The following is a 23,567-nucleotide window of genomic DNA, read 5'->3' on the forward strand; positions in this document are numbered from 1 at the left end:
CTCCTCACACACAGTTAAAATCCAGTGTCTCTGGGCTGGTAGCAGACAGCATTCCAGACACTCCCTGCCGCTGGAAGAAGATAAGGTTGTGTTCCTGAAACACTTGGAGACCAAGAGCACAAGGCTGTCTGGAGATTAGAGATGGGACTGTTACAGAAAGCATTTACTAAACTAAATCAGTAGTGATGGAGTGCAAAACCAGTGGATAAAAAAGATACACAGCTTGCAATTTCCTGAAAATTGTGGGGAATATTTGGGCTGTTCAGGAAAGACTTTGGAAAGGAGAGGGGATTGTGGCTTTGCAATCCACACAATGTGTTCCATGAGAAGATAAATATGACTCCATAAACACAAATGTCTTGATGACATGAGTAAGGGAATTTTATTAAATAAAATTGCCCATGGCATCATGCTGGGTAGCTTAAAAAGATACGTTTCCACATACTTTCAAGCAGATTTGGTATTCAACCAAGCAAGTAGTACACACACTACTGCAATGACAGTCAGTCTTACCAGGAATCCTGATAATTACAAATAGATCATCATATTTTCAGGAGAATAATTCCTAAATGTGTGGTTGTAGTAAATCACATAAGAATTGATTCGAAGGCTGCAATGTTTTGTGTTTGTGTCCTGTACAATCAGGAACACATTAAGGGAGAGGCCACACACTTTCCACCTGAATCCAGATTCACACTAGATTCTACCTGCCTGATGGATTCAGCTAAAATATGTGAAAGGCCCTTGTGATTGGAAAATACTGAAACTTATCCTGTGCAGCCTATCGCTGATTTTGATTACATTCCCGGACTTCGTTATATTCTTACAGTAAGCGTGGGGGAAAAAAGGTTTTGCAGCATAAAGTTATATTCCAAAAAATGATGGAAATTTAGGTGTAAATTACGCCAAGCTTTTTAATTCTGGGTATAYTGTGTGAATAGATTGGAAAAATTTGGTTTATGTTGTTTTAAAAATGTATCAATACACCTGCTGAGTACTTAAGCAGATTTTAACAGATCTACAGTTGAGCTGAAAATGCCAAAATAATATGAAATGCAACCAAAGGTCACCAGTAATCAAGTTGTCAATACACAGGAAATGAACCTATGGATTTCTTTTCCATTAAGCAATCTAATTTGTTGCACTTTCTTTTATAGGTGATATAGAATGGATTACAGATATCCCACCCAACGTAAACCTGAAATTGCAAGAGTTTTTATTCCCTGAGCACTTGGCTTACGTGGAGCTGGTGTATAATCCTGGATCTAGCAATGCAACTGTGAGGACTCGTAACCCACTGGATGTYGAGGCTCTTGAGGTATTATTTTTACTGCATATAAAGCCTAGAGATCAAGGTTTTCTTGTCAGGTGAAAGCAAATAGCATTATGGTTCATTTTCTCACAATACAGGTTGGTGTTTTAAAAAAGTGACTTGTTAGAATACAGTTCAGTATACAGCTCTCAGAAATATCTGTTAAATGTCTCCAATTTCCTATAACTGTACACTTCCCTGTCATCTAACAGCCAGACAGGTTCTTTCCTAGTCATGTATTATACTGAGAGCTGTAAATATGCATTATGATAGGTGCCCTCACCTCTCAGGAACATTAATTATTTMATTGAGCAGATATAATTGAGTAGAGCAGGTATAATTTGGTAGAAAGTAATCCTTAATCATAAGGACTTAACTTCACACACTGATAGATTTATGGGCCTCTGTTGCTTCATGTACAAAAGGATAGATCCTTTTCTTAGGCAGTTCTTGCTCTGGAGAACTAACAGGAATTTAGAAAGCAGTAACAATGTTTTTCCGGGCTGAAGTTGCCTCTGAATGTGAAAATGGTGCAGTACTKCAGAGTAAATAAAGACAATTTCTCACACAAGTGCTATTTCAGAGTAGCACTGAATTGGTGTTTTGGATGCTGCCATCTCAGAGTAGCTCTGTACTTGACAGACTTGGACCAGGCACATTGTGAAAGACACTGTTACAATCAATGCTTGTAATAGATGAAAATGTCCTTACAGCATTTTTACATTTGCATTTCTCATTTGGATGTTTTCCAAATGGATTAAACAATTTTCATGCTTCTGGCACATGTTCTCTGCTTTCTGTTTTTTTTTCTAAGGAGAGAGTCAGGTACAGAGGTTGGTGGGTATCAGTAGTAGATGAATGCAGTCAAATAAACTTTATAATATTTACCAAAGCGTTAAATTTAAGCAGATTTATTTAACCGAGTGTTAATTTTAAGCAGAGTGTTTTAGTACAGCACACCTGTGGATTCCAGTACTAGAAGWAATTTTGTAGAATTTTGGCATAAATGCTCTTTGATAATCATTAGTTCATAGACTATATTATATTATATTATTATACTTATTGGCTTGTTTGTTCAATTTTAGGGTACAATTCTCTGGTATGCTGTTGTTTGCCAAAAGACTGGAGAAGTAAGTACAAACCATGCCTTATCAATTCTATTTATTGTCTAATTTAATGCAAATGATTATTTTTTGCAATACTATTTAATTTAAAGCTATGATGCAGGGATTTCAGAGTACCTCGTAGAAGATAATTTGTTGAAATCTGCTGATTGATAGGAGAGTTTTTATTCACAGGAAACTAAGGTAAATTTAAAAAAGTTAATTTTTGGAATCATACATAAGGAATGCTAGTCTAATTCTCTCTATTCCCTAATTCTAAATGGTAGTTTAATGAAATGTCTCTTTGAGGATCTCATTTAATATGAAATTAAATGTCAGCAGAATGCTGCCACCTCACTGTTGTCATTTCTAACGTGTGTTTTTGCTTTCACWCCAAAGGTTGATGAGATAGAGAATGGACGAACTGTAGAATTAATAGATGTAAATGACAATGCTCCACAGTTTCAACAATCTAATTATATTGCTTCAGTATCAGAGGTGGGTTATGGCAAATACTGATATTTTTTTTTCCTATGATATTTTAAAATTACTTTTTGGGGACGTTCTAATGTGACYACACTGGGATTAGTTCATTACGTGCACCCTTCTGGGACTTACCTGCTCCTTCCCATGGGTTTGGRAAAGAAAGGCTGGGCTGCACGTACAGCTGTGGGAATGGGGTGATGGAGACAATTCCCAGCCAAAAATGGCTATGGGAAGTGATTTACTAAGCAGGTGGCATAAGTTTCCTGCTCCAAGTTGGGAAGGATATGGAAAGGGGCTTGTGACTGAGCATTTGATGATCTTTTTTTTTGTCTTAGGTAGCTGAAGTAAACTCCACAGTTATAAAAGTGGAAGCTAAGGATAATGATACTTCACCAGAATTCAGCCTCCTTACTTACAGTCTTTGGGTGAGTGACCTTTGTTAGCTGGAAACTGCGAGCACCAGTTTGTRTTTCATAGATCCATAGTCTGGGACCTGATCCCCAGGGTGCTCCCTTGCACTGTGAAGATTAAAAATCTGCAAAACTTCCAAGAGACTTTTTAAATTACACCACAAGATCAGCCTGGCATGCAGTGRGACCTGAATATTTGTGGAATGATTTGTGATCTTCAGCTACAGCTAAGGAACTCACTGGTCCTTTGTAGCATCAACGGGAAACAGTGAAAGCTGTTTCCCCTCTTTTTAAAGTTTATATTTGATTTGCTGTTGATCTCCAGTCTTCAAGACAACTGAACTAAGATTATTTCAAATAAATTCAGATATCTGCAGTGGAAATCATCCCATCTGAGCTTGCTGTCTCTGCTCCTTTTGTGCCTGGTGGAGGGAAGCTGATGCCATTCCCCTGTATGTAGGATAAGATAAATCAGATAGAAATTCTGTTGGCACTGATGGGAGAGACAATAGAMTGTGTGGAAGAGGATCAGCATTTTTCTTCCCAGTTGTGGTGGTTGAGGCATTCCTCGACCTGTACAAAAAATAGCCCAATAATAAATGCGATAAAAAGAGAAAAGAAAATTTATTTCATCATCAATCATGCTAAATATTTGATTTATTCATCAATCATGCTAAATATTTGATTTAYTCATTTACTAGGGCCCAAACTCTGATTACTTTTCTATAAGGGAAGGAGATGGAAACGTCGCAGTGAAAAAAACATTGGATTACAACATGGTCAACTTTTTCAATTTAACAGTCCAAGCAAAGGTATGACATAAATTAAAAGAAGAATGAGACCCACAATAGTTCTACAATGGTAGTTCCTTTATTAAGGCAGCCCAGTTTCTACAAATTTACGATTTTGGGAGTTCCCAACCCAAAAGTTGTGTCTGCAACTTGGCTTATACTRCAGACAAAGTAGCACATTCTTAGTATTTGAGCCATTGCTTAAATTTCCTCTCAAATACCTACCCAAATTTCTTTCTGTGTGTATTCTCTAATATTGTACATATTCATTCTCCACTATTGTAACACATTTTCACCTATTCATTCTGGAAGATCTCTCATATTTTTGCTTCATCTTACCAGTTTTTTGTTTGTCTTTATTGAGATTTGAATATGTATTTGTCTTCGTTTTCTTTTAGAACTAAAAAGAAGTTGTTTTGCAAGGATTATTGTGATATGCAAATAATACAGATGTAGCAAATATACTATTATTATTTTCTATGTGCCTGATAGAAAATGAGTAACTAAAGAAAGATCACCTGTTCATAGTTTTATTGCTATAACTGGATTTCCAGAAATAAAAAGGTCTGAGAGACTGAGRGTTCTCAGGTTAAAAATGCTGCAAAATATATGTAATAATATTCTGCTGTATTTCCCATTGAGATATGACTCTTTCATGACAATARTTCTTATTTTCTTCTTTCCCTTGGGATGCAGGAAAAACTTGGAAACCAGAGTGACACTGCATCATTAATAATTAATGTACGAGATTATGATACATTGAACCCCTATTTCAGTCAATCCGTGTACCATGGAAATATCAGTGAAAACCAGGTAAAAACTCTTCACTAAATGCTGCTGTAAATAGAATATCCCTCTCCATGRTGTTTTTCTTCCAAGGTTTCTTCATCCCTGAGCAGCTGAAGATGGAGGGCTGCTTTGCTCTGTGCTGACTGGTGGAAAAGTTACCAGCTGTAGACCTCCAATRACCAGATAAAAAGGCCATGTTATATATGAAGCATAGAATTTTCTGTGATAGAAACAGATTATTTTGTATTTTGGGGCAATTTTTTTTAAAACCCCTAAATTCCTGTTCTAACAGGGCTTTTATTGTAAACTTGAAAGGGCAACTGGCTGTCCATGTGTCCTGAAATTAATTAGTTTTAAATAGTGTAATTCCTTCATACTGCATACAGATGAGCAAAAATAAGGATCTGAATGGCAATCTATGGTCTATATTACTTTTGTAACTTTTTTTTTTATATAGAGTACAGATTTCTTGGTGGAATGTATTTGTTTCACTCAGATTTCTGTATGTATTAAGAAAAAAAAACAACAGTATAGTATTATCAGAGGAATCTACTAAAATTAAAAAGGTTCATTATCTTTATTCTCCCAATTTCTATGTCATTACCTTCATGTTAACTTATTTTAAACCACATATACTTTCAGAGTGACATTTCTGGTGTCCCTTTTGTTAGAAGCTCATCTTTAATTCTCTGAAAGGAATAATCTYACCTCTTCTTGAATATTTTTATCTTTTAATTTACTTTTTTTATTAGGGCTGCAGTATAGACTTGCAGGAGAGTAATGGAACTGAAATATTCAATGTTCTTAACATAAATTCCATCTGTGACTGCAGCTTCGTAATCTGGYGTTTCTCAAACACAGTGAATCCATCAAGTGTTCCAGTCATAATTTTCCTCTGTAAAGCACCTATGGCAAAGAAAGAATTTTTTCTGGATCACAGTGATAAAATGCATATTTTTATCATAAAAAACAGTGACTTATCTAATGAAAAAATTGAAGTTAATGTGTGTGTTTTTTCAAGTTAATCAGGTTAATGAATATTTTCTAGGTGGGTCCTCTGTCTATTCTCCCAGGGAAGATCCTGGCTCAAGATGGAGACAAAGGTATAAATGAAAAAATAGTTTACAGCATCAAACWAGGTAAGAGCCTTTATTTTCTTCTAGCCATTGACACAGTAATTCCTGATGATTCACTTGCCTGTTACTGGAGAGAATGATAAGGAAGTGCAGGAGATGTCTTGAAGTGCACACAACTTCACTGCAGTGCTGATCCATGGGCTAAAACAACCTGTTCTCAGTCACTATGGAAGGGTCCACCTGCTCCTAAAAAGTTTAGATATTCTTATCCTCCTTCCAATAAAAAAATCAATTCCTGATTTCAAGTGTAATCCAGTCTAGAGGCTGAATTTTGATCAAAGAATTTGCATTCAGGACCATCTAGAGAGATAATTCCATCAGGAGCTTTTCTTCCTCCTGAAGGAATTGTGAAAACCTTATGAAATGCTTAATTTGAGTCTCTTGAAGTGTGAATGAATTTCCTAGGAATTGTTTTGAGGACAGAGTGTTTGAAAAACAGACTTTTATGTGAAATATCTATTCATTTTTGCTATGGCTGAGAAGTTAACACTCATAAAAAGGACAGATGGGACATTCGGGTTTGTTCTCATTAACCTTTCCCCATTTGTTGCTTTTCAGTGAACCCCCCAGCCTATAACAACAACTTTTCAATTGATGACACTGGAGTGTTGGAAGTAAAGACCCCAATTGACAGAGAATTGTGTCCAAATCTGGTCGTGGGCATTCAGGTACAGATTGTTCTGGTATTTCAGTCTCAATTTCAGACAATAATACATAAATCCAAGTTGCTGTTAATAGTATTTTTCATAGTAATTAGTACTGAGGCTCCATTCTGTCCTTTAAAAATCAAAATAAAGGAAAAATTAATTAATTATAAATATGCAGTTATCATGTCCTTGTGTTATGCTTGTTGTTACCACGGTGTGGAATTTACAGCTATAAATTCCATTTTCTAGGCAGCTCAGCAGGACAATATTTTCAAAACAGCTGATGCAATAGTTCTGGTTACTATTGGAGATGTGAATGACCATGATCCTGTTCTGTCWCAATCAAGTTACAATATCTCACTTCTAGAAAATCTCCCAAATGGGATGGAAGTTCTTCAAATAACAGCWACTGATGAAGACGAGGTAAAAGACAGTGTTTTTATGGCTGCTACAAATATTTCATTTCTGAAATATAATATAAAATGTATTTGTGCTATACAGCTATCATGAATAGAATTTTTTTTCTGTCTACCTAAATGTGCTTAAGCAAAGCAAATTTGAGAGGTAGAGTACTGCAGAAAAAGAATACATTTTGGCTCTCTGGAACTCCTCTGGCTTGCACAAATTCCCAAATCTGAAAATGCCAAAGTACAAAATGGGCRCAAAGCTGCAAGTTATTCTCAACCTGTGTGTTATTTCTTGCATGTTATTTGTTTGTTTCTCTGTCTTTTTAATTTTTTTGGGGGGGGCGTGTGGGTGGGGACAGGACAGACTGTAATCTCAATTAAACCAGAAAATTTAATCTTCCCCATGTGGAAAAAAAGAAGAAAGCATCCTAAGGGACTAGCTCAGTGATTGCCCTATTTAAAACAAATCTGTTTCCTGTTTGCAGGGAGGCTTCCAGGGAATGCTCACCCTCGCTCCAGCTGACAGTCCTTTCCAGCTAAGTCCAGCTGGGATCCTGACTGTGTGGGACTCCACGCTCCTGGATAGGGAGAGGGTACCCTCCATTCACCTACAGGTATTAAAAGACTTTTTAATACTTTTAAGACTCCTGAGGAAAGGAGGTGAACCTGAGGCCAGCAGGTGACACCTGATCTCTCCTGGTAGGAAACTGAACCTTTAGGATGGATCTGCAGCTTAACTGAAAATCAAATCCAGACTTTCACTCCAAATTTAACAGGAGAGAAATAGCACTGGTGACACAGTTTACTCRAATTGTAATTCTCATTCATCCTTTTTGCTACAYACAGAAAATGCATTTGAACAACACAATCTTTTCACKGCATYGTTTTTGCAGGTCACTGCTAGAGATCATTTGCCACCTCACAAGGAGGTGAACTCTTCTATCAACATACTGCTGCTGGATGAAAATGACAACAGCCCAACCTTTCGAGACACACCATATAGACAAGATATATATTATAYCAACATGACTGCAGGAATGGCCATTCTTCAGGTACTAGAAATACTAAGCAAATATGACATTTTTTAGCTGAATGCATGCATTCACTTGTGGAACGGTTCTATTAAGTAGGGAATCTTTTTTTGATTTCCTCTCAGTTCAGAAACAATCCACCTTTCTTTTCAAAGCTGTTGATGATCCATAATCATAGTGTCCTGGATACGTTAATCTATTGCAGACCAGGGAATAAATTATAAAGGATTTTTATTCTGGTGCTGTGGACATCCTGAGTTCCACAAATATATGACAGAAAATAAGATTATTTAATTCAGTTATTGTAAACTGTTTAATGAAAACTGAGGGTTGTTAGAGTCCAGGAATTGAAACAATGGCACAATATTTTGGAAAGGCTGCTGAATGCTGGAGCATTGGGCATAATTTTCATATACAATATACTTTTTCTAACATAATAAACAAATTAACCAAATAAAATAGGAAACAGGAGTTGGGATCTAGGGGGAGTCACTAGCAATGCTCATACCCAGATGTGCAGATTTCATGGCTCCTGATGAAATCTCTTGAACAATCTACCTCCAGTGACTTTGGAATTACTGTGAAACCAGTTCTCTGAGACACAAACTTGATGCAATTCACATGAGTTCCAYAGCAGCAGGATTTTGCTCGTGCTGCTGGAATGATATTGTGTGTGCATYGAAGAGCAGACTTTGTCACTGGTTTAACCCAGGAATTACATAGAAAGGTGAGAYTCAAAGGCACAACCAAATTTAACTGCAGCTATATCTACCTGATTTTTATTTATATCTAAAATGGGGTAAAATTGGATAGAAGCATGATAAAAGCACAGAAACTAGAGTAATTTTTTTTTTCTCCAGGTTTCTGCTGATGACCCAGATGATGGCATAAATGGAGAAATAAGCTTCAACTTAGCTGGTGGCAATAACGATGGGCACTTTGACTTGGATACAACCACAGGACAAATCAGTTTAAAAACAGTAATCCCATTAAAAATCAATCAGCTTAAGAAGTTTGTCTTGTGGATAACAGCTACTGATGGTAAGACAGGATTTTAGAACTGGTCAACACAGCTAGTCCTCGTGATGAGTTTTGCTTTCGTTTGGTTTTTAACTTGAAGGAATGCTGTCAGATAAGTTCCCAGACTTTATTTGAAAAATACAATGCAATTTTGTCTGCTCTTGTTTGTTGAAGATAAGAAGGAAGTCTTGTTCATCCAAAGTAATTGCTGCATCTCTGGCAAAACTCTGTTTCTGCCGATGGTACTATAGAAAATCAGTTTTCTTTATGGCTGTGGGAAGGACCTGTGAAATAAGATATATATATATATATATATATATATATATATAATATCACATCTTCCTTTAACTGACTGGCTCGTGTTACACAGCATAGGGAACAGAAGATCAGGCAGAAGTGAAAAATTTATAACTCACTCATTAGTCAATAAGGAGTCAACAGAAAGTAAAATGTGCTGAGTAATTTGGCCTTTATTTGCACATCCATGTGGGTAAACTGGAGATGCCAAGTTCGTTTTTAGGATGACCAGCACAAGCAGCATTCCTTAGCCATAGTTATTGAGGRTTTCTTTGTTTTTTGAGAATAACAGAGAACTCAGTGAATATTCATGACCCGAGTAAGGGCAGAAATAAATGTAATCTAGGAATGGTATCCCACTTCGGGTAGCATGAGAATACAAAGTGGTTTTCAGCCTTTTGATTCTTCCATGGTTTGGTCAATATGAGCTCTATGTCTTCAAATTTATGGCCACATGGATAAAATGGGTACTGAGGGGAATATGGGTACAAAAAGAGCCCATCCCTTGTCTGTGGTCCTGGTGAAGACCTCTGAGGCAGTACCATAACAGTAGCACTAAGGGTTAAAAAAAAATTAAAGGCAGTACTGATGGAAAAGTGTTTGGTTTGGATTTTTTTTGGATGTAGGTGTTTTTTGCATCTGCTGGAAAATTGTTTCCTTTTGCCTGCAGGTGGGACCACTCCAAGAAGTTCATCAGTGCCAGTGGAAATCTTTGCAGCTGGAGGTTCCAGCCCACGGTTTATTCWGAAAACATACAATGTGTCAGTGGAAGAAGAGCTGGTTGGTCCTGTTGAAGTAGTACAAGTAAGGACTTTATGTCTGATAAAGTTTATCTCTCTGGCAGCTCTAAGAAAATCCTGTGATGGATATGCTCTAAATATCCCTATCTCCCTGAGTTATGGACAACTACATGATGTTATAGATACGTACCAAGCTTCACGTACAGCAGAGTACATCCTTCAGATGAAGCTTACCACCCACAAAAGTGGGTTTGCTTCCAGTTAAACCTTTGCAAAAATTTAATTGTAGCATCTGCAACCATTTAACATTTAAAAAAAAAATGAAAAAAATCCCCAAAGCAACTCTCCAAATCAAACCAGAACCCCAGAACTGCTTGAGAAAGTAAATTTTTGTGCATAGCCCTCTGTTGACTTTGRACACCCTCCAGAGAGGGTTTAGTGGCTCAAAGCTTGGCATAGGCAATATTCCCTCATCTCTTATGATAAATCTAAAACCCTGTGACATGATATGAGAATCCTCATCACAGAAATATCATTAAGGCATTTTGAAAGAAGGTTCTAGCACTTGATCAAAAAAATGCTCAGACAAGGAGAGCACCAGAATGCACCATGATAGCTCCTTCTTTTCTGAACATACATGGGAGATCTCATATCAAAGCAGTGAGAAGCTCATGTGTTTAGTGTTTTAGTTTACAGACATCTCAAGTTTATTTGCCCCCTTTTTCATATAAAGGCAGAACCAAAGCTTAAAGTGCAGTCTTTTATTTTATTATGTGTTTTAATTATTCACATTTCAATAAAAGGCAGTCCTCTGCATTTCTYTTTGCATATTGAGGCTTGATTTTTAAACTTCTTTTAAATAATCTGTGAAGTTAACAAGTAKCTGAATGAAAATTCATTAGAAGTAAAAATCAAGACACAGAATCAACCATAAGTTGATACCAAGCCACAACATCAACCATAAAATTAATTTGGACGTAGTTAAAATGGTTATTGTTTTTTTCAGAGAGTGGTTCATTTGTTTTAAATAATTTATTGCTAATATGCTGTATCTTACACAGGTAGAGTATGAGGCTTTAAACCCTAACATATCCATTGATATGACGGAATCTGCTCCATTTGCCATCAACAACAGTGGAGTTATCTCAACAACAGCTCCTCTGGACTACGAATCCCAGAAAACTTACACTCTCAACATTTCCTTGTCAGATGGAAACATTACTGACTATGCCGTGGTGTTCATCAGAGTTACAGATGTCAATGACAACAGCCCCGTGTTTGGCACAACCAACACCACCATCGCCATTTCGGAGAATGAGACAGTGGGAGCGATTGTCACCAGYGTGTCAGCCACTGATGTGGATGAGGGCTTTAATGGGTTTGTGGTTTACAGTCTGAAGGGTGGAGAAGGAAAAATGGACATTGACAGCTCAGGATTCATTTTCCTGGAAAAGATGCTGGACAGAGAGGAACAAGGTTTCTATAACCTAACAGTGTTTGCCAGTGACCAAGGCCAACCCGTGCTGTCGACAGCTCTCCATCTGACCATCATCATCGAGGATGTGAACGACAACCCCCCGCTTTTCTCAGCCAGCAGGTATGAAGTGAAGGTCCCTGAAGACCAAGAGCTGGGAAGTGCACTGCTGACACTGTCTGCTGCTGATGGGGATGCTGGGGCCAATGCCCTCATCACGTACCGAATTGTTGAGCAGCGACCTCAAACCTCCTCTCCCATGTTCCTTGTCGACTCAAGCACAGGCCAGCTCAGCCTGAGCCAGCAGCTGGATTATGAAACCACAGATGAATTTGAATTGGAAGTGGAGGCGTCAGATGGAGGTCAGCCGAGTCTCAGCARTGGAACTCTTGTAGTTGTTCAAATAGAAGATGTCAATGATAACCCACCAGAATTCAGTCAGGAAGCTTATGATGTGTTTGTGTTTGAAAACCATCAGAAGGGAAGTCCTGTCTACACATTCAGTGTTGCTGACAAGGACAAGGTAGGTACCACATTAATCTCATCCTGATAAATCAAAATGACATGCTTTTCTCTATTAATCAGCAAAAAAGCATAGTAGTGGATGGGCAAAAAGAGATCTCTTAAATGGTTGGCACTAAATATGTTTTGGCTCATGAAAACTTTGTCTTGCTTTCTCTGGAGCCAGCAGTAAAAATTCCCTAACCAAGGAAGATAAGATCTTGTACAAAATAGTTTACTGGTTGTATCAGAGAAGATGGGGAGAGCTTCCCTCCCCCTGCATCTGTGATCCAGGACAGGAAGTGTTGTTTGCTTATCTGCACATCACAGCAGGCAGAGAATATTTTTTTTTTTACTTTTTGTCTTATTGCTTCTCATGTCAAAATAGTATTTTCTGATTGAGTGTTGCTTGGTAAACCAAACTTGGTAAACTTATCCTTAATATTAGCTTAGTTAGAGAGAGAGGCAATTTGTAACCCTGATTGAGTTGTTTCTTCTCTAATAGGAAATTWAAAAAATTCCCTCTGCTTTACAAGTTGTTTCTTTCTCCCTTTTTTATAAACACATTTTGCATGTAGCTGTGGCTCTAGGGACAGGCTTTGGAGGAAGAGATTCCTGATCTGCTGCAATATTCTTGCTTGTGTCAGTTTTAAAGTGGCATAAATGCTCAGTTCAGGCTCCACTAACTTTGTTTTGTTGCCCTTTGCATCTTGGGGATAAGTCTTGGAGAGCTTTAGGGAGACAGAATGTGTAGGACACAAATAGGGAAGCCCATAAATGCTTCCACATATCCCAATTCCTGTTTGCCAAAAAAAGTCTACTTTTCCAATAGCTCAGGGTGCAGGGTTTAATTTATTAAACCTGGCAGATCACTTGTACTTCTGTAATGAGAAGTCTTATAAAAATGTCAGGCAGTAGTATTAATAAGATTRTTTTTTGAACTTAAATGTTAATAATTTTAAACTTAAATGAATTATGTTTTCTTTTTAGGCTGGCTTTTCCCAGGGATACTTTATTCACAACAGCACTTCATTTACTGTGGATATCCCTGGAACACTTTCATTAAGGAATGACACAGAACTGGACAGGGAGACTACATCTGGATTCACTTTACAAGTAAATTTGGAGAGAGAATCTGCAGCTCTGGCTCATCTCTACTTCATTCCCTTGAACTTGAAAGCCTTTTCRTCTCTTTATCAGAGGTTAAAATAACAATGCAGTCAACTAAAATTCYTTTTTTTCCCCTTTCTTTATCAGGTATGGGCAGTTGACAGTGTARAAGATGGGCTTAATTCAAGTGCCTTGTTCCACATCACTGTTCTGGATGTCAATGATAACAACCCAGAGTTTCAGATGCAGCCATACACTTTTGAGGTTCTGGAAGGGGAATACATGGTGGATAATCCTGCTGGAGTTGGACATGTGACTGCCTCTGATTTGGATGAGGGAGAGAACGCACGAATTACTTATTACTTGTCAGCTGAGGATGGGGACAATCCATACAGCATCCAGCAGGTAAGGGTTTGGGTGTGGTGGGAACAGTATTTAGATACTGCTGTTCATGAAGTTAYTTGGCATAGAGTATACAATATATCAGGTAAAAAGAACAGGCAGTRCCATTCTAATACACACCAAAACCAGCATGTGCCCTGCCCTGTAGGTTGGAAATACATGTTGATATTCAAAAACTAAGACATTCCTGGTCAGGTGTTGCTTGGAATGTGAACTAGTCCAAAGGAGAACAGATTATTTCAATCCCTTGACTCTTTTGAGAGTTCTGTGTACAAGAGTTCTCCAAATGATCCATRCACTGAACCACTGCCTTCCCTAGGATGGAACCATTCTGGTTACTGGCTYTGTGGACCGAGAAAGGAAAGAGAARTATGAGCTGCTCCTGGTGGCATCTGATAATGGAGTGCCTCAAAGGCAGGTAAGGGCTTATGCTTCATTTGAACTCCCTTCTATTTGCACAGTTACATGTCTGTGCATTTTCTGAATCACTGTTTTCTCCTGTCACACCCCAGAATTTCACACACGTCAGCATTCAGGTGTTGGATGTGAATGACAACCCTCCTCAGTTCACAAGGGCACAGTACTCAGCCAGCGTCCGTGTGGCAACAGCAAAAGAGGGAGAGTTTGTCCTGGCAGTGTCTGCCACAGACCTTGACCTTGGGAACAATGCKGTCATTTCCTACAGGTACATTTCTGGGTGGTTAATAAGTATCTGCTGTGAGAGTAAYAGAAAGGTATTTTTATTGATCATAAGAGGGATAAGGTCTTTTCATAAATCTTTTTACACGTACTATAATCAGTTATGATTTCTAAACTTAGGAAGAAGGATCGTCATGACTGTGTGTTTTAGMGCTTATCAAATCATGATTATGTCATAAGAGAGGGCACAACCACATGATAAACCGTCAGTAAAAACCCACAGACAAGATTTGTTTGAATTTCTGAAATTTTGAATAATACACTGAAGTTTCTGGGTAGGAAGTAAATTAATCTCTGACTCTTTTTATGTATCTTCTGTTTGCTGGGAGGAGGAGATAAGAAATTAACCTCCTTAATGCACTATGTATMGAAAAATCAATGGAGAAAGATATTTCTATAAGCTCCATATCATGGAAAATACCAAGACACCTTGACATGAAAAGCATAGATTGAGGACAGATGAATGAGCAGTAAACTTGTGGATGTTTCAAACTACTGCCTTGAAAGAGGTTACTTTTAACTCTTGGCATTCTACCTAAAACACATTACTTGTGAGAAATCCAGTTAATCTGTGAGAGYTCATAGAACACCAGGAATTAGTAGATGAATGTCACTTGGGTTTCTTCTACTCCTGAATATGCAGCTGAGTGTGCAGTATTTGCCTTCTCCTAGTGGGAACATAAAAGCCTTGGGGTTTAACAGGAACTGAAAGCATAAATGCTGTACATTTTCATGATGGAAATCTTACTTGGAAATARAAGGCCARTATAYTTAAGTTTAAGACAGCAATTAAAAGCTGTTCTTTATAAATAGGCAAATGTTGTTTGTTGAGTGTTCCTAACAGCAGTAAGTAGATGGCACTTCCAAGGTCATTAATATGAATACTCTCCTGATTGCTCTTTAATCAGCTTCATGAACCCTTCTGATGATTTCCATATAAATAATGGCACAGGAGAAATCACTCTCAGCAGTAACCTGGACCACATCACAGCTGACACAGTTGTTACAYTGACAGTTGTTGCTACTGATCATGGAATTCCTCAGCTTACATCAAATGGTAAACCACTTTTACCCTTTTTTCTTTTCTTTACCCACATAAACATAGCCCTTGCAAACGTTTAAATTTGATATTAATTTCTGTCAACTCAAACTGAATTTAAGGAAAACAAAACTTGTCACATTTCAGCAATGATGAATATTTGCTTTTTACATTTTGATCTCCTCCAAGCCAATCATATTAACAGAAAACTTGACTTTGGTAACCCTGGTTAGAAAATAGTATTTTTAAAAATTCATTTATTGCAGTTGTACTTATGGTACAAAACTCAGGACTTCATAGTTGTAGTCCCTCTAAAATTATATATTCAGATAATATTGATGATATGTTTCTCTTTCAGTTTTCCTTTATCTTCTTAAAATTAGAAACATTTAAACAAACAGAAGCTGGAAAATCACCCTCACCTGAGTTCTTTCAAAAAATATTCAATCAAGTAGTATTTTTTGCATTTTTTTTCATGTGTGTTTTGGACGTTAACTTTGATTTATCATGGACAGGAGAAACAACTGATTCTTTTCAAATAGGATGGGTGGTCATGACAGAAATTGCACTCCTGGTTTAAGCCATATCTCTCCTCTCTTGTTACAAAGCAATTAAGGGTCAGATTTTAAAGGAGTGTGAAACATRTGCACATCCCATTAGCTTCAGACTGGTGATCCTTGCTCCCCTGTCATACTGAAGCAGTATTTCTGTAATCAGGGAAGTGAAATTATTTTGGAAAATCAATTAGGTAAAAAAGACATCATGTTTTGTGTTACATGGTAATCCTTATTACTATTGACTTCTTTTTTCTTATCATTTCTCTTTCCTCCATGATAATTTCTATAATTTTCTACTACTTCCTGAAGAGCTTAAGGGCACAGAGCACGGATCATGATGATTTTAGCAGTGCCTTCACTATTTGAATTTGTTTTCTCTCTTCAGTCTCTGTCACTCTCTACTTGCTGGTAAATGACACCAGCTTTGGACTGACTTTTGAGAGGTCCAGCTATGAGTACAGCATTGAGGAAAACAAACCCTCAGGGTCTGCAGTGGGCTCTGTGAAGGCTCTGACTGGAAGCATCGCTGTGCGGGTTGGGTACTCCCTAAAAACCCACTGGGACAAATTCTTCATTGGGGACGAAGGAGACATCGTGGCTCTTGCCCCACTGGATTGGGAAGAGAGAGACCTGTACAGCATCCTGGTGGAAGCTGTGGATTCTCTGGTGCCACCCAACACAGCTGTGGCTCTGGTATGCTTATATGCATTTCAAAATATTTTTTATCAAGGAATATGAAATATCTTRAAAAAATAATAACAATTGACAAGAATTCAGATGCGTGTCTCCTGCTATTCAAATGTGAAGCTTTGAGAGCCTTCTATWTAATTTCCCTTTTTTTATATCCTGAGGAGATATTACCATCTGGAGATACTGTCAGCTTCACAGATTGTGTCMCTCCCTGAGAGCTCCTTGTGAACAGCCCATAACCAGAGAAACTGATTAACACCAAAACTGGTTCTGTGCACAGCTTTGTCAAATGCATGATGTAGATGAGCCAAAAAGCCCCAGGTTATGAATTCTGTTCACCTCTTCCAGTTATTTCACATATATGTTATCTTCCAACTGAGAATTTAAAAACAAAAAATGTAGAGGTTGTGAGAATGCTCAAATGCTGAAAAATGCTGAAATTATTATATATCTGGTTTGGGGCATTTTTTTACTTGAAAATGTAAAAAAATGGGTTTTTTTGTTTTTCCATAGGCTTCCATAGACTAAAATTAATCGAAATTCTCCTTYGGATACAGCTTCTATAGCTTAGATTTTATTCTCTCTTTTTCTTTTGTCTCTTTTGTTTTTTGTTTTTCAATATAGGTAACTGTGAGAGTTGAAGACATCAATGACAACCCTCCAGTTTTCTCAGCATCGATCCAAACTGATTTATCAGCTCCTGAGAATGCAGCTGGTCTGGACTTGGGCACATTTTCTGCCACTGATCTCGATAGAGGAGATAATGCGAGTATAAGATACYATCTGCAAGATGATTTTGCTGGATCATTCCATATTAACAGTTCTACTGGCAAGTTGATAATAAAAAAAGCCTTAGATAGAGAAGTGATGGACAGTTATGAATTGAAAATAATGGTAAGTTGGCGAATTTGATACAAGTTCAYAGAATTCTCAAAATAAAAAAAAAATACTGAACCATCACAAGAAAATCACATAATCTTAGAGAATTCCATTAGAATTCATGGATGAATTTTGACAGTTCCTTATGTTTTGTATGCAGAACTCTGTTTTCTGGTCTTTAAATTTATATTAGTGAATAAATGAGCCACAAATCCCAAATTTAAAAGGTCACAGTCATACAACAGCTGACTGTGACATCTGAAAAGCATTCCTGAGCCCAATCCAAGTTATGTGTCCCTTTTCCTTATTTAATTCATTTTCCAAAATAKATGTTTTTAGACCTTTTAAAAAATACCTGAAATGAGTTTTTTCAAGTAAAAACCCAAAAGTATAAACTTTCATTCAGCATTGATGAGGGTATCCATTTATTCTAGYTGATTTAATTGATTTTTACTGCTACTAATCAGATCAACTATTGTGCATAAAAAGAAGTGTTCCAGCACTGGCCATTGAGTACAATTATATCTGAAGGGTATTTTTACTGCTAGCAAATATTTTAACAGGTCAGAGAACTTGTGGAAGGTACAGAGGAGACAGAAAAAATTGGGCAGTATCTTATGAAAAATTTCAAGTTAATTGACATGGACACCTTTTAAGACTGATTGAAAATTGTCTATATTTACCTACAGATTAGAATTTTCTATGGCAGATATTTGTGCAGTGTAAAACTGACTGTGAATTTGCACATACTGGATGCTCTTCACAATTTGCTTTGTTGGCACTTTAAACCTTCAAAATGCAAGGGATTTCCTTATTCTTTTAAGTGCCACAGCACAAACAACTGTACATCACAGTTTTGTGTTGATTAGTGCCACATCTGATCATATGACACGTTTGATCTGCATCCAGGCTTGAGCTTTTGATTAATTGTTAATGAAATGAGGCAGAGCATGTGATGGGATAACACCAGCTGCAGGAAGATGTGGCAACTAATCAAGCACAGGGCTAGAGAAGTGTCACTGAGGGATAACTGGTCCAGCAGAAAGACTTCCGAGGCAAAAGCTGATGATTTTTGTAGCAAAACTGAACTGACAAAATAAGCTTGTGTCCAAGTAGTGCTGTTTTCAGTGACAAGTTGTTCCTTCCCAGGCCACGGATTCTGGCAAACCTCCACAATCTGCAAGCTTAGATGTGAGCATCACTGTGGAAGATGTGAATGACAACCCACCAGTGTTCYCCCAGAAATCCTACTCTGTAACTGTGAAGGAGAATGAGCCTCCACGTGTGGTGTGTAGCACTAACAATCAACAGGCTGCTCTGCATTTGTTTTCTCTGTGTGAACGTGGGAAGGGCAGTAATCTCTCATTGAACATGATTTGTTACTTTTTGGGATCTGTGAAATCACACAGCATGTTTGGTTTGTATGACAGTGGAGTACCTGTCCCACTGATTCTTTCTAAAACTCTCACAAAAGAGTGGGAGCTGCTCCCCCTTTCCCCCCTGTCCTCAGCAGTGATGCCACACTGCACAGATGGAGTTTTCACAGGATCTATGGGCAACATCTTTTAAGGATGTTTAATTCTGTAGATGTTGTGCAGAATTTCTGTTCTTAAGCTTTTGTGTCTAAGAATCATGGTTTGGGTTGGAAGGGACCTTAAAGATCACTTTGTTCCGATCACTTTGCCTTGGGGGACACCTCCCACTAGAACAGCTTGCTCAGGGCTCCATCCAACCTGGCCTTGGACATTTCCAGGAAWGRGGCATCACATCTTCCGTGGGCAGCCTCCCAGTGTATCCATTTCTGGCTCCAKATCTGCCTTGCTGATATGATCTAATGCTTTGCAGGAATCAAGGGAAGAGGTGTCCCCTGACAATCTGTAACTGCCCTGCCACAAGCTGTGCCAGAATTCCGGCACTGCATTTAATCAATTAATGAGTAATTCACTCAGTAAACACTATGGGTCAATACCAGCCTTGTGTGCATGTTTTGCCACTCTCTTTATTCCACTCTAAACATTTTTTTCTGACTTTTTTCCCCTTATTTTTTTAGATTTTGAGTGCAGTAGCCACAGACGAAGATGTAGGGTACAATGCCATCATTCATTACACCATAACTGGAGAGACAGCTTCATTTCACATTGGAGAACTTTCTGGAGATATTGCAACCCTTCAACCTCTGGACTATGAAAGTCATTCCCAGTATATGTTTATTCTGAAAGCTTTCAACCCTGGAGAGCCACTTCTCCAGGACACAGCAAACATTACAGGTAGCTCTGAAAAGAAGCTTTTTTTTTACCACAGAAAAAAAATCTTAGTTTCCCCTAGGGAATATTTCAGCCAGTGTAATTCTGAACCAGCATTAATGCAGTCTGCTAGAGTAAATTATCAGAAATGATGATGTGATCTTTCCACTACAGCGAGACAAAATTTTTTTCAAAAATGTTTGCCATGTCAAAAACGAAGACTTTTCACACAAACTGACATTACTTCTTTCAATATATTCACAATTTTTTTCTACTTTCAGAGAGCCCATTGACATTTTGATTGAAAAGGTTTCCAAAAACATAATTCAGGGTTTTTTTTGCTAGTATACAGAAGGGCAGTTTCTGGGGTGATAAATAGTGTTGACAGTGATTTTTAGTGTTGTTAAAATAACAGTGCTTGATTGGTGTTGTTTYTTTTTCTCTAAAATAATTATACAAATTTGTTCAGTTGGAAAAAAAAAGCCATACAGATTTCTGTGAAGTTGGTATCCTAGCGTTTGGGCAGCCCTCATATACTCTCATTCAGAGGAGCTGTGTTAGTTTACATTAGCTGAAAAAATAAACCAAACTTGTAATCATTTAGGTAAAGCTCACCAAATGTGATGATTCTTTCTCAGTTACTGTGGAAGATGTCAATGAAGAAGGACCCATGTTTGACCAGCCCTCGTATTACAAGATCCTTCTAGACAATTCTACAGCTGGCACACTGGTAGTAGATATCAATGCAAGTGATGAAGGCAAGGGTTACGATGAAGGYATTTTCTACAGTATTTCAGGTATGTTAGAAAAAAATCTCATGGCTGTTTATTAGTGGGATGCTTGATACTGGTAAACCAAGCTGCATGACACCAGAATAAGAGAGAATGGTCATAAATTGAGCTGGCAGGTTCTGAGTGGACAGAAGGGGTAAAACATCCTCTGTGAGGACCAATAATTACTGGAGCAGGTTTCCCASAGATGGTGTCCTTGGAGATCCTCACCTGATGGATCAAAGTCTTGAGAGACCCGTGCTGAATTCACTCCTGGCCATGTTTAGAGCCAAGGGGGGCYGGAGGGGRTGTCTGTGCTCCAGGTCACAYGTACAGGTCAGGATTTCAACCTGGSTTCAGTCACTTGTCYCTGMTTCCAGGGAACRTCTCCAAYAATTCTTTTGTTTYCAGGTGGAAACTCAGAAGGCCTCTTCAATCTTTCCAGTACCACAGGAGAGCTCAGGTTAACAAGGGATTTATCCAAACAAACTGCTCCCCTGTATTACTCCTTGAATGTCACCGCCACAGATTCGGGTCTGCCACCTCTGTCAACATCTGTAAAGGTACTAAAATTTCTACCTCAATGTCTACTTGCACAGTTTATTCCTCAAATTGTTTTATTCTAAACTGAGCATAACTACCCCAGGAAATGGGTATCAGTGAGGCAAAACGATGCAAACCAAGAATGAGAATGTCAGACASTCACTGTCACTGCTGTTTCAGGCTACAAGATAACAGTTACCAASTTACACTGCCCTAGCAATTGCTGGCACATCACCCAAAATTGTTGTGATCACTCCATTTCAGAGAAGATAGACAAAAGCTCCAGGCTGTGAGGGAGGAGGATTAGAGCAGTGGGGACTTCTGAGCAAGGTCAAAGAATGAGGCAGTCAGAAAGGATGTCATGGAAGTATGTGATAAATAAACAGGAGATGGCAAATAAGTGTTCCTGTTTATTTTCCTGTAATGTAAGAAAAAAATAATTTCTAAATTGAAGAATGAGAAAGTTAAATATGATAAAAAATGTTTTTACACAGTGCTTATACCTTGCTGGTGATCTTTTGCCACTAAATATCAGAATTAAAAAAAGAMCTAGAAATCTGTATGGATAAAGACATTTAGAAAATTATCTTCAACAGCCTCAAAATGTAGACTTCCAAGCCATCATTCTTAAGAAAACTGGACAGCAGCTCTCTGGCAATAATTAGMAATAATTTATTTTTATTTTGGTGAAGAAGTAGCCATTATTTGTTTGCCACCTGCTTTTTTGGGGTTTTTTTTTTTAATTCTATGAATCAGTTATCATAGTTCTAAAATACGGTACTTACAAGTTCCTGCTCTGGTTATTCACTGGACATCAGTGAATCCTTCTGAGAGCTGCTCACTTAAGGAAGTCCTTAGTGAAAGGTSCTGAATGTGAGGAACTGGAATCCCTCTCTGTATTTAGCAAAGCTAAACTGAGGAGGCTGCTGGTGTTTTCCACAAATATTTGCTGCCTTCAGGGCCGTGTCAAACTGGGCACACAACAGTCCCAGGCTTTTCYTCACTGGCCAAGGCCTGGCCTTGTGCTGTCTCACATCTCAATAAGAAAGTTTCTGCTAAAGCTGAAAGCATAACCCTGAGCCGTGTCCTTTTCTCCGCAGGTGTCAGTCACCGTAGTTCCCGTGGATGTCTCCTACCCTGTGTTCTCGGAAGCAGCCTATCACCCTGCCCCCTTGTCAGAGAAGACACCCCCAGACACGTTTGTTGTGTCCATCAGTGTCTTGTACAATCTCCCTGTGAACTACAGCATTGTCTCTGGAGATGAGAAGGGTGAGCTCTTGATGTGGAATGACAGAAGAGGGGGGTGAAACAGCGAGCACAGCACCGAGCGTGGGGATTGTTCCTTCTCTCCTTCCTTTTGCCCTTATTTCAGTTCCACGGCCATTAATACTGGATGTGAATGACCCCAGGTTTGATCTGGATCAGCTGTGGGCACCYGATTGAATTTCTGTCAGAACAGCTTGAGCCACACGATACCAGGCTGGCTTCACCCACTGTGTGCTGTGTCTGCTGCAGGAAGGGCAGTCGCTACCTGCTCAGGCATAAAGTTACACTGGAGGGAGAAAACATAACTAACAGAACCAAAACTAGTAGAAAAACTAACTCAGCAACATTTTCTTAACAAGTGTGAGTGCCTAGAGTAAGTTTACACATGGTCAGATGCATCAGTGCTTGGTCTTTTTTTGCTAAATACAGAGATAATTTTATTGAATAATCAAACAGCCAATTTCTGTTTCTGTTTTGTAAACTCTTTTGTATGAAGTTGTGATCTTGAAGTTAGTTGCAAAATTCCTCATCTTCATTAAGAAAAGGAGCTCCTAGGAAATAWAAAAATTTCTAACTGAAACAGGGGCAAATAATCTCTGACTGTCTCAGAGGAAGGTGAAGACCTGACTGGAGAGTAYTGGATTGAATTTTCTCCCCTTTGGTTCCCATCTGACCTTCTGAATCATTTCTTTTTGTTACTTACAGCTCTGAATATATCTGACATTCTTCTCAACCTCGTAAAAACATTGAATTTCATTTTGTTATTTGATGAATACTGTTAACATGCAATATTTATATAAATAATGTACAGTTTTCACTGGAGGATTCATATCTTCAGTTTCAACTAATAAAATCATAACTAGAATAATTTTTGGTTCATTTTTTTTTAACAGGATATTTCATTATCCATTCCTCCAGTGGTGTCATAAGAACAAGTAGGAATCTAGAACTGGAAGATTTTCCAGTAAATTTCAAGGTACGRGCAACAGATTCATCCAATGCTGCCATATTTAATGAAGTTGACGTGAAGGTGGAAGTTATTGATGAAAATGATTTYCCTCCAGTTTTCCCATCCTCTCTACTAGAAGAGAAATTGGCAGAGGTAAGAYAACATCATCCCAACCAAATCCCAAAAATAAATATTCAAAAGAATAATAATAATATAATAAATRATGAAAAATAATCTTTTGTTGAGTATATAAGTGAACCTTCTGTAAATAGGCAA

General features: G+C 38.0%; 1 protein-coding gene across 1 annotated transcript in view; it reads left to right on the forward strand.

The window, feature by feature from the left end:
- The first annotated feature begins 367 nt into the window (after window positions 1-367).
- LOC130582697 (protocadherin Fat 4-like) overlaps window positions 368-23,567 on the forward strand; it is a 34,873-nt gene continuing 11,673 nt past the window's right edge. Inside the window, exons 1-26 of the mRNA XM_057381568.1 lie at window positions 368-371; window positions 1,158-1,318; window positions 2,815-2,913; window positions 3,237-3,326; window positions 4,013-4,123; window positions 4,799-4,915; window positions 5,940-6,030; window positions 6,586-6,695; window positions 7,567-7,674; window positions 7,975-8,133; window positions 8,973-9,153; window positions 10,100-10,233; window positions 11,231-12,166; window positions 13,135-13,260; window positions 13,402-13,659; window positions 13,976-14,074; window positions 14,169-14,341; window positions 15,264-15,412; window positions 16,337-16,644; window positions 17,266-17,535; window positions 18,670-18,807; window positions 19,571-19,787; window positions 20,402-20,560; window positions 20,945-21,096; window positions 22,177-22,345; window positions 23,236-23,444. Of these exons, the coding sequence (XP_057237551.1) occupies window positions 368-371; window positions 1,158-1,318; window positions 2,815-2,913; window positions 3,237-3,326; window positions 4,013-4,123; window positions 4,799-4,915; window positions 5,940-6,030; window positions 6,586-6,695; window positions 7,567-7,674; window positions 7,975-8,133; window positions 8,973-9,153; window positions 10,100-10,233; window positions 11,231-12,166; window positions 13,135-13,260; window positions 13,402-13,659; window positions 13,976-14,074; window positions 14,169-14,341; window positions 15,264-15,412; window positions 16,337-16,644; window positions 17,266-17,535; window positions 18,670-18,807; window positions 19,571-19,787; window positions 20,402-20,560; window positions 20,945-21,096; window positions 22,177-22,345; window positions 23,236-23,444 (4,728 nt within the window). The remainder of the gene's footprint in view (window positions 372-1,157; window positions 1,319-2,814; window positions 2,914-3,236; window positions 3,327-4,012; window positions 4,124-4,798; window positions 4,916-5,939; window positions 6,031-6,585; window positions 6,696-7,566; window positions 7,675-7,974; window positions 8,134-8,972; window positions 9,154-10,099; window positions 10,234-11,230; window positions 12,167-13,134; window positions 13,261-13,401; window positions 13,660-13,975; window positions 14,075-14,168; window positions 14,342-15,263; window positions 15,413-16,336; window positions 16,645-17,265; window positions 17,536-18,669; window positions 18,808-19,570; window positions 19,788-20,401; window positions 20,561-20,944; window positions 21,097-22,176; window positions 22,346-23,235; window positions 23,445-23,567) is intronic.

Source organism: Malurus melanocephalus, unplaced genomic scaffold (assembly GCF_030028575.1).
Source record: "Malurus melanocephalus ecotype Western Australia unplaced genomic scaffold, MMel_1.1 scaffold_13, whole genome shotgun sequence".
In the NCBI taxonomy this organism is placed as follows: domain Eukaryota; kingdom Metazoa; phylum Chordata; class Aves; order Passeriformes; family Maluridae; genus Malurus; species Malurus melanocephalus.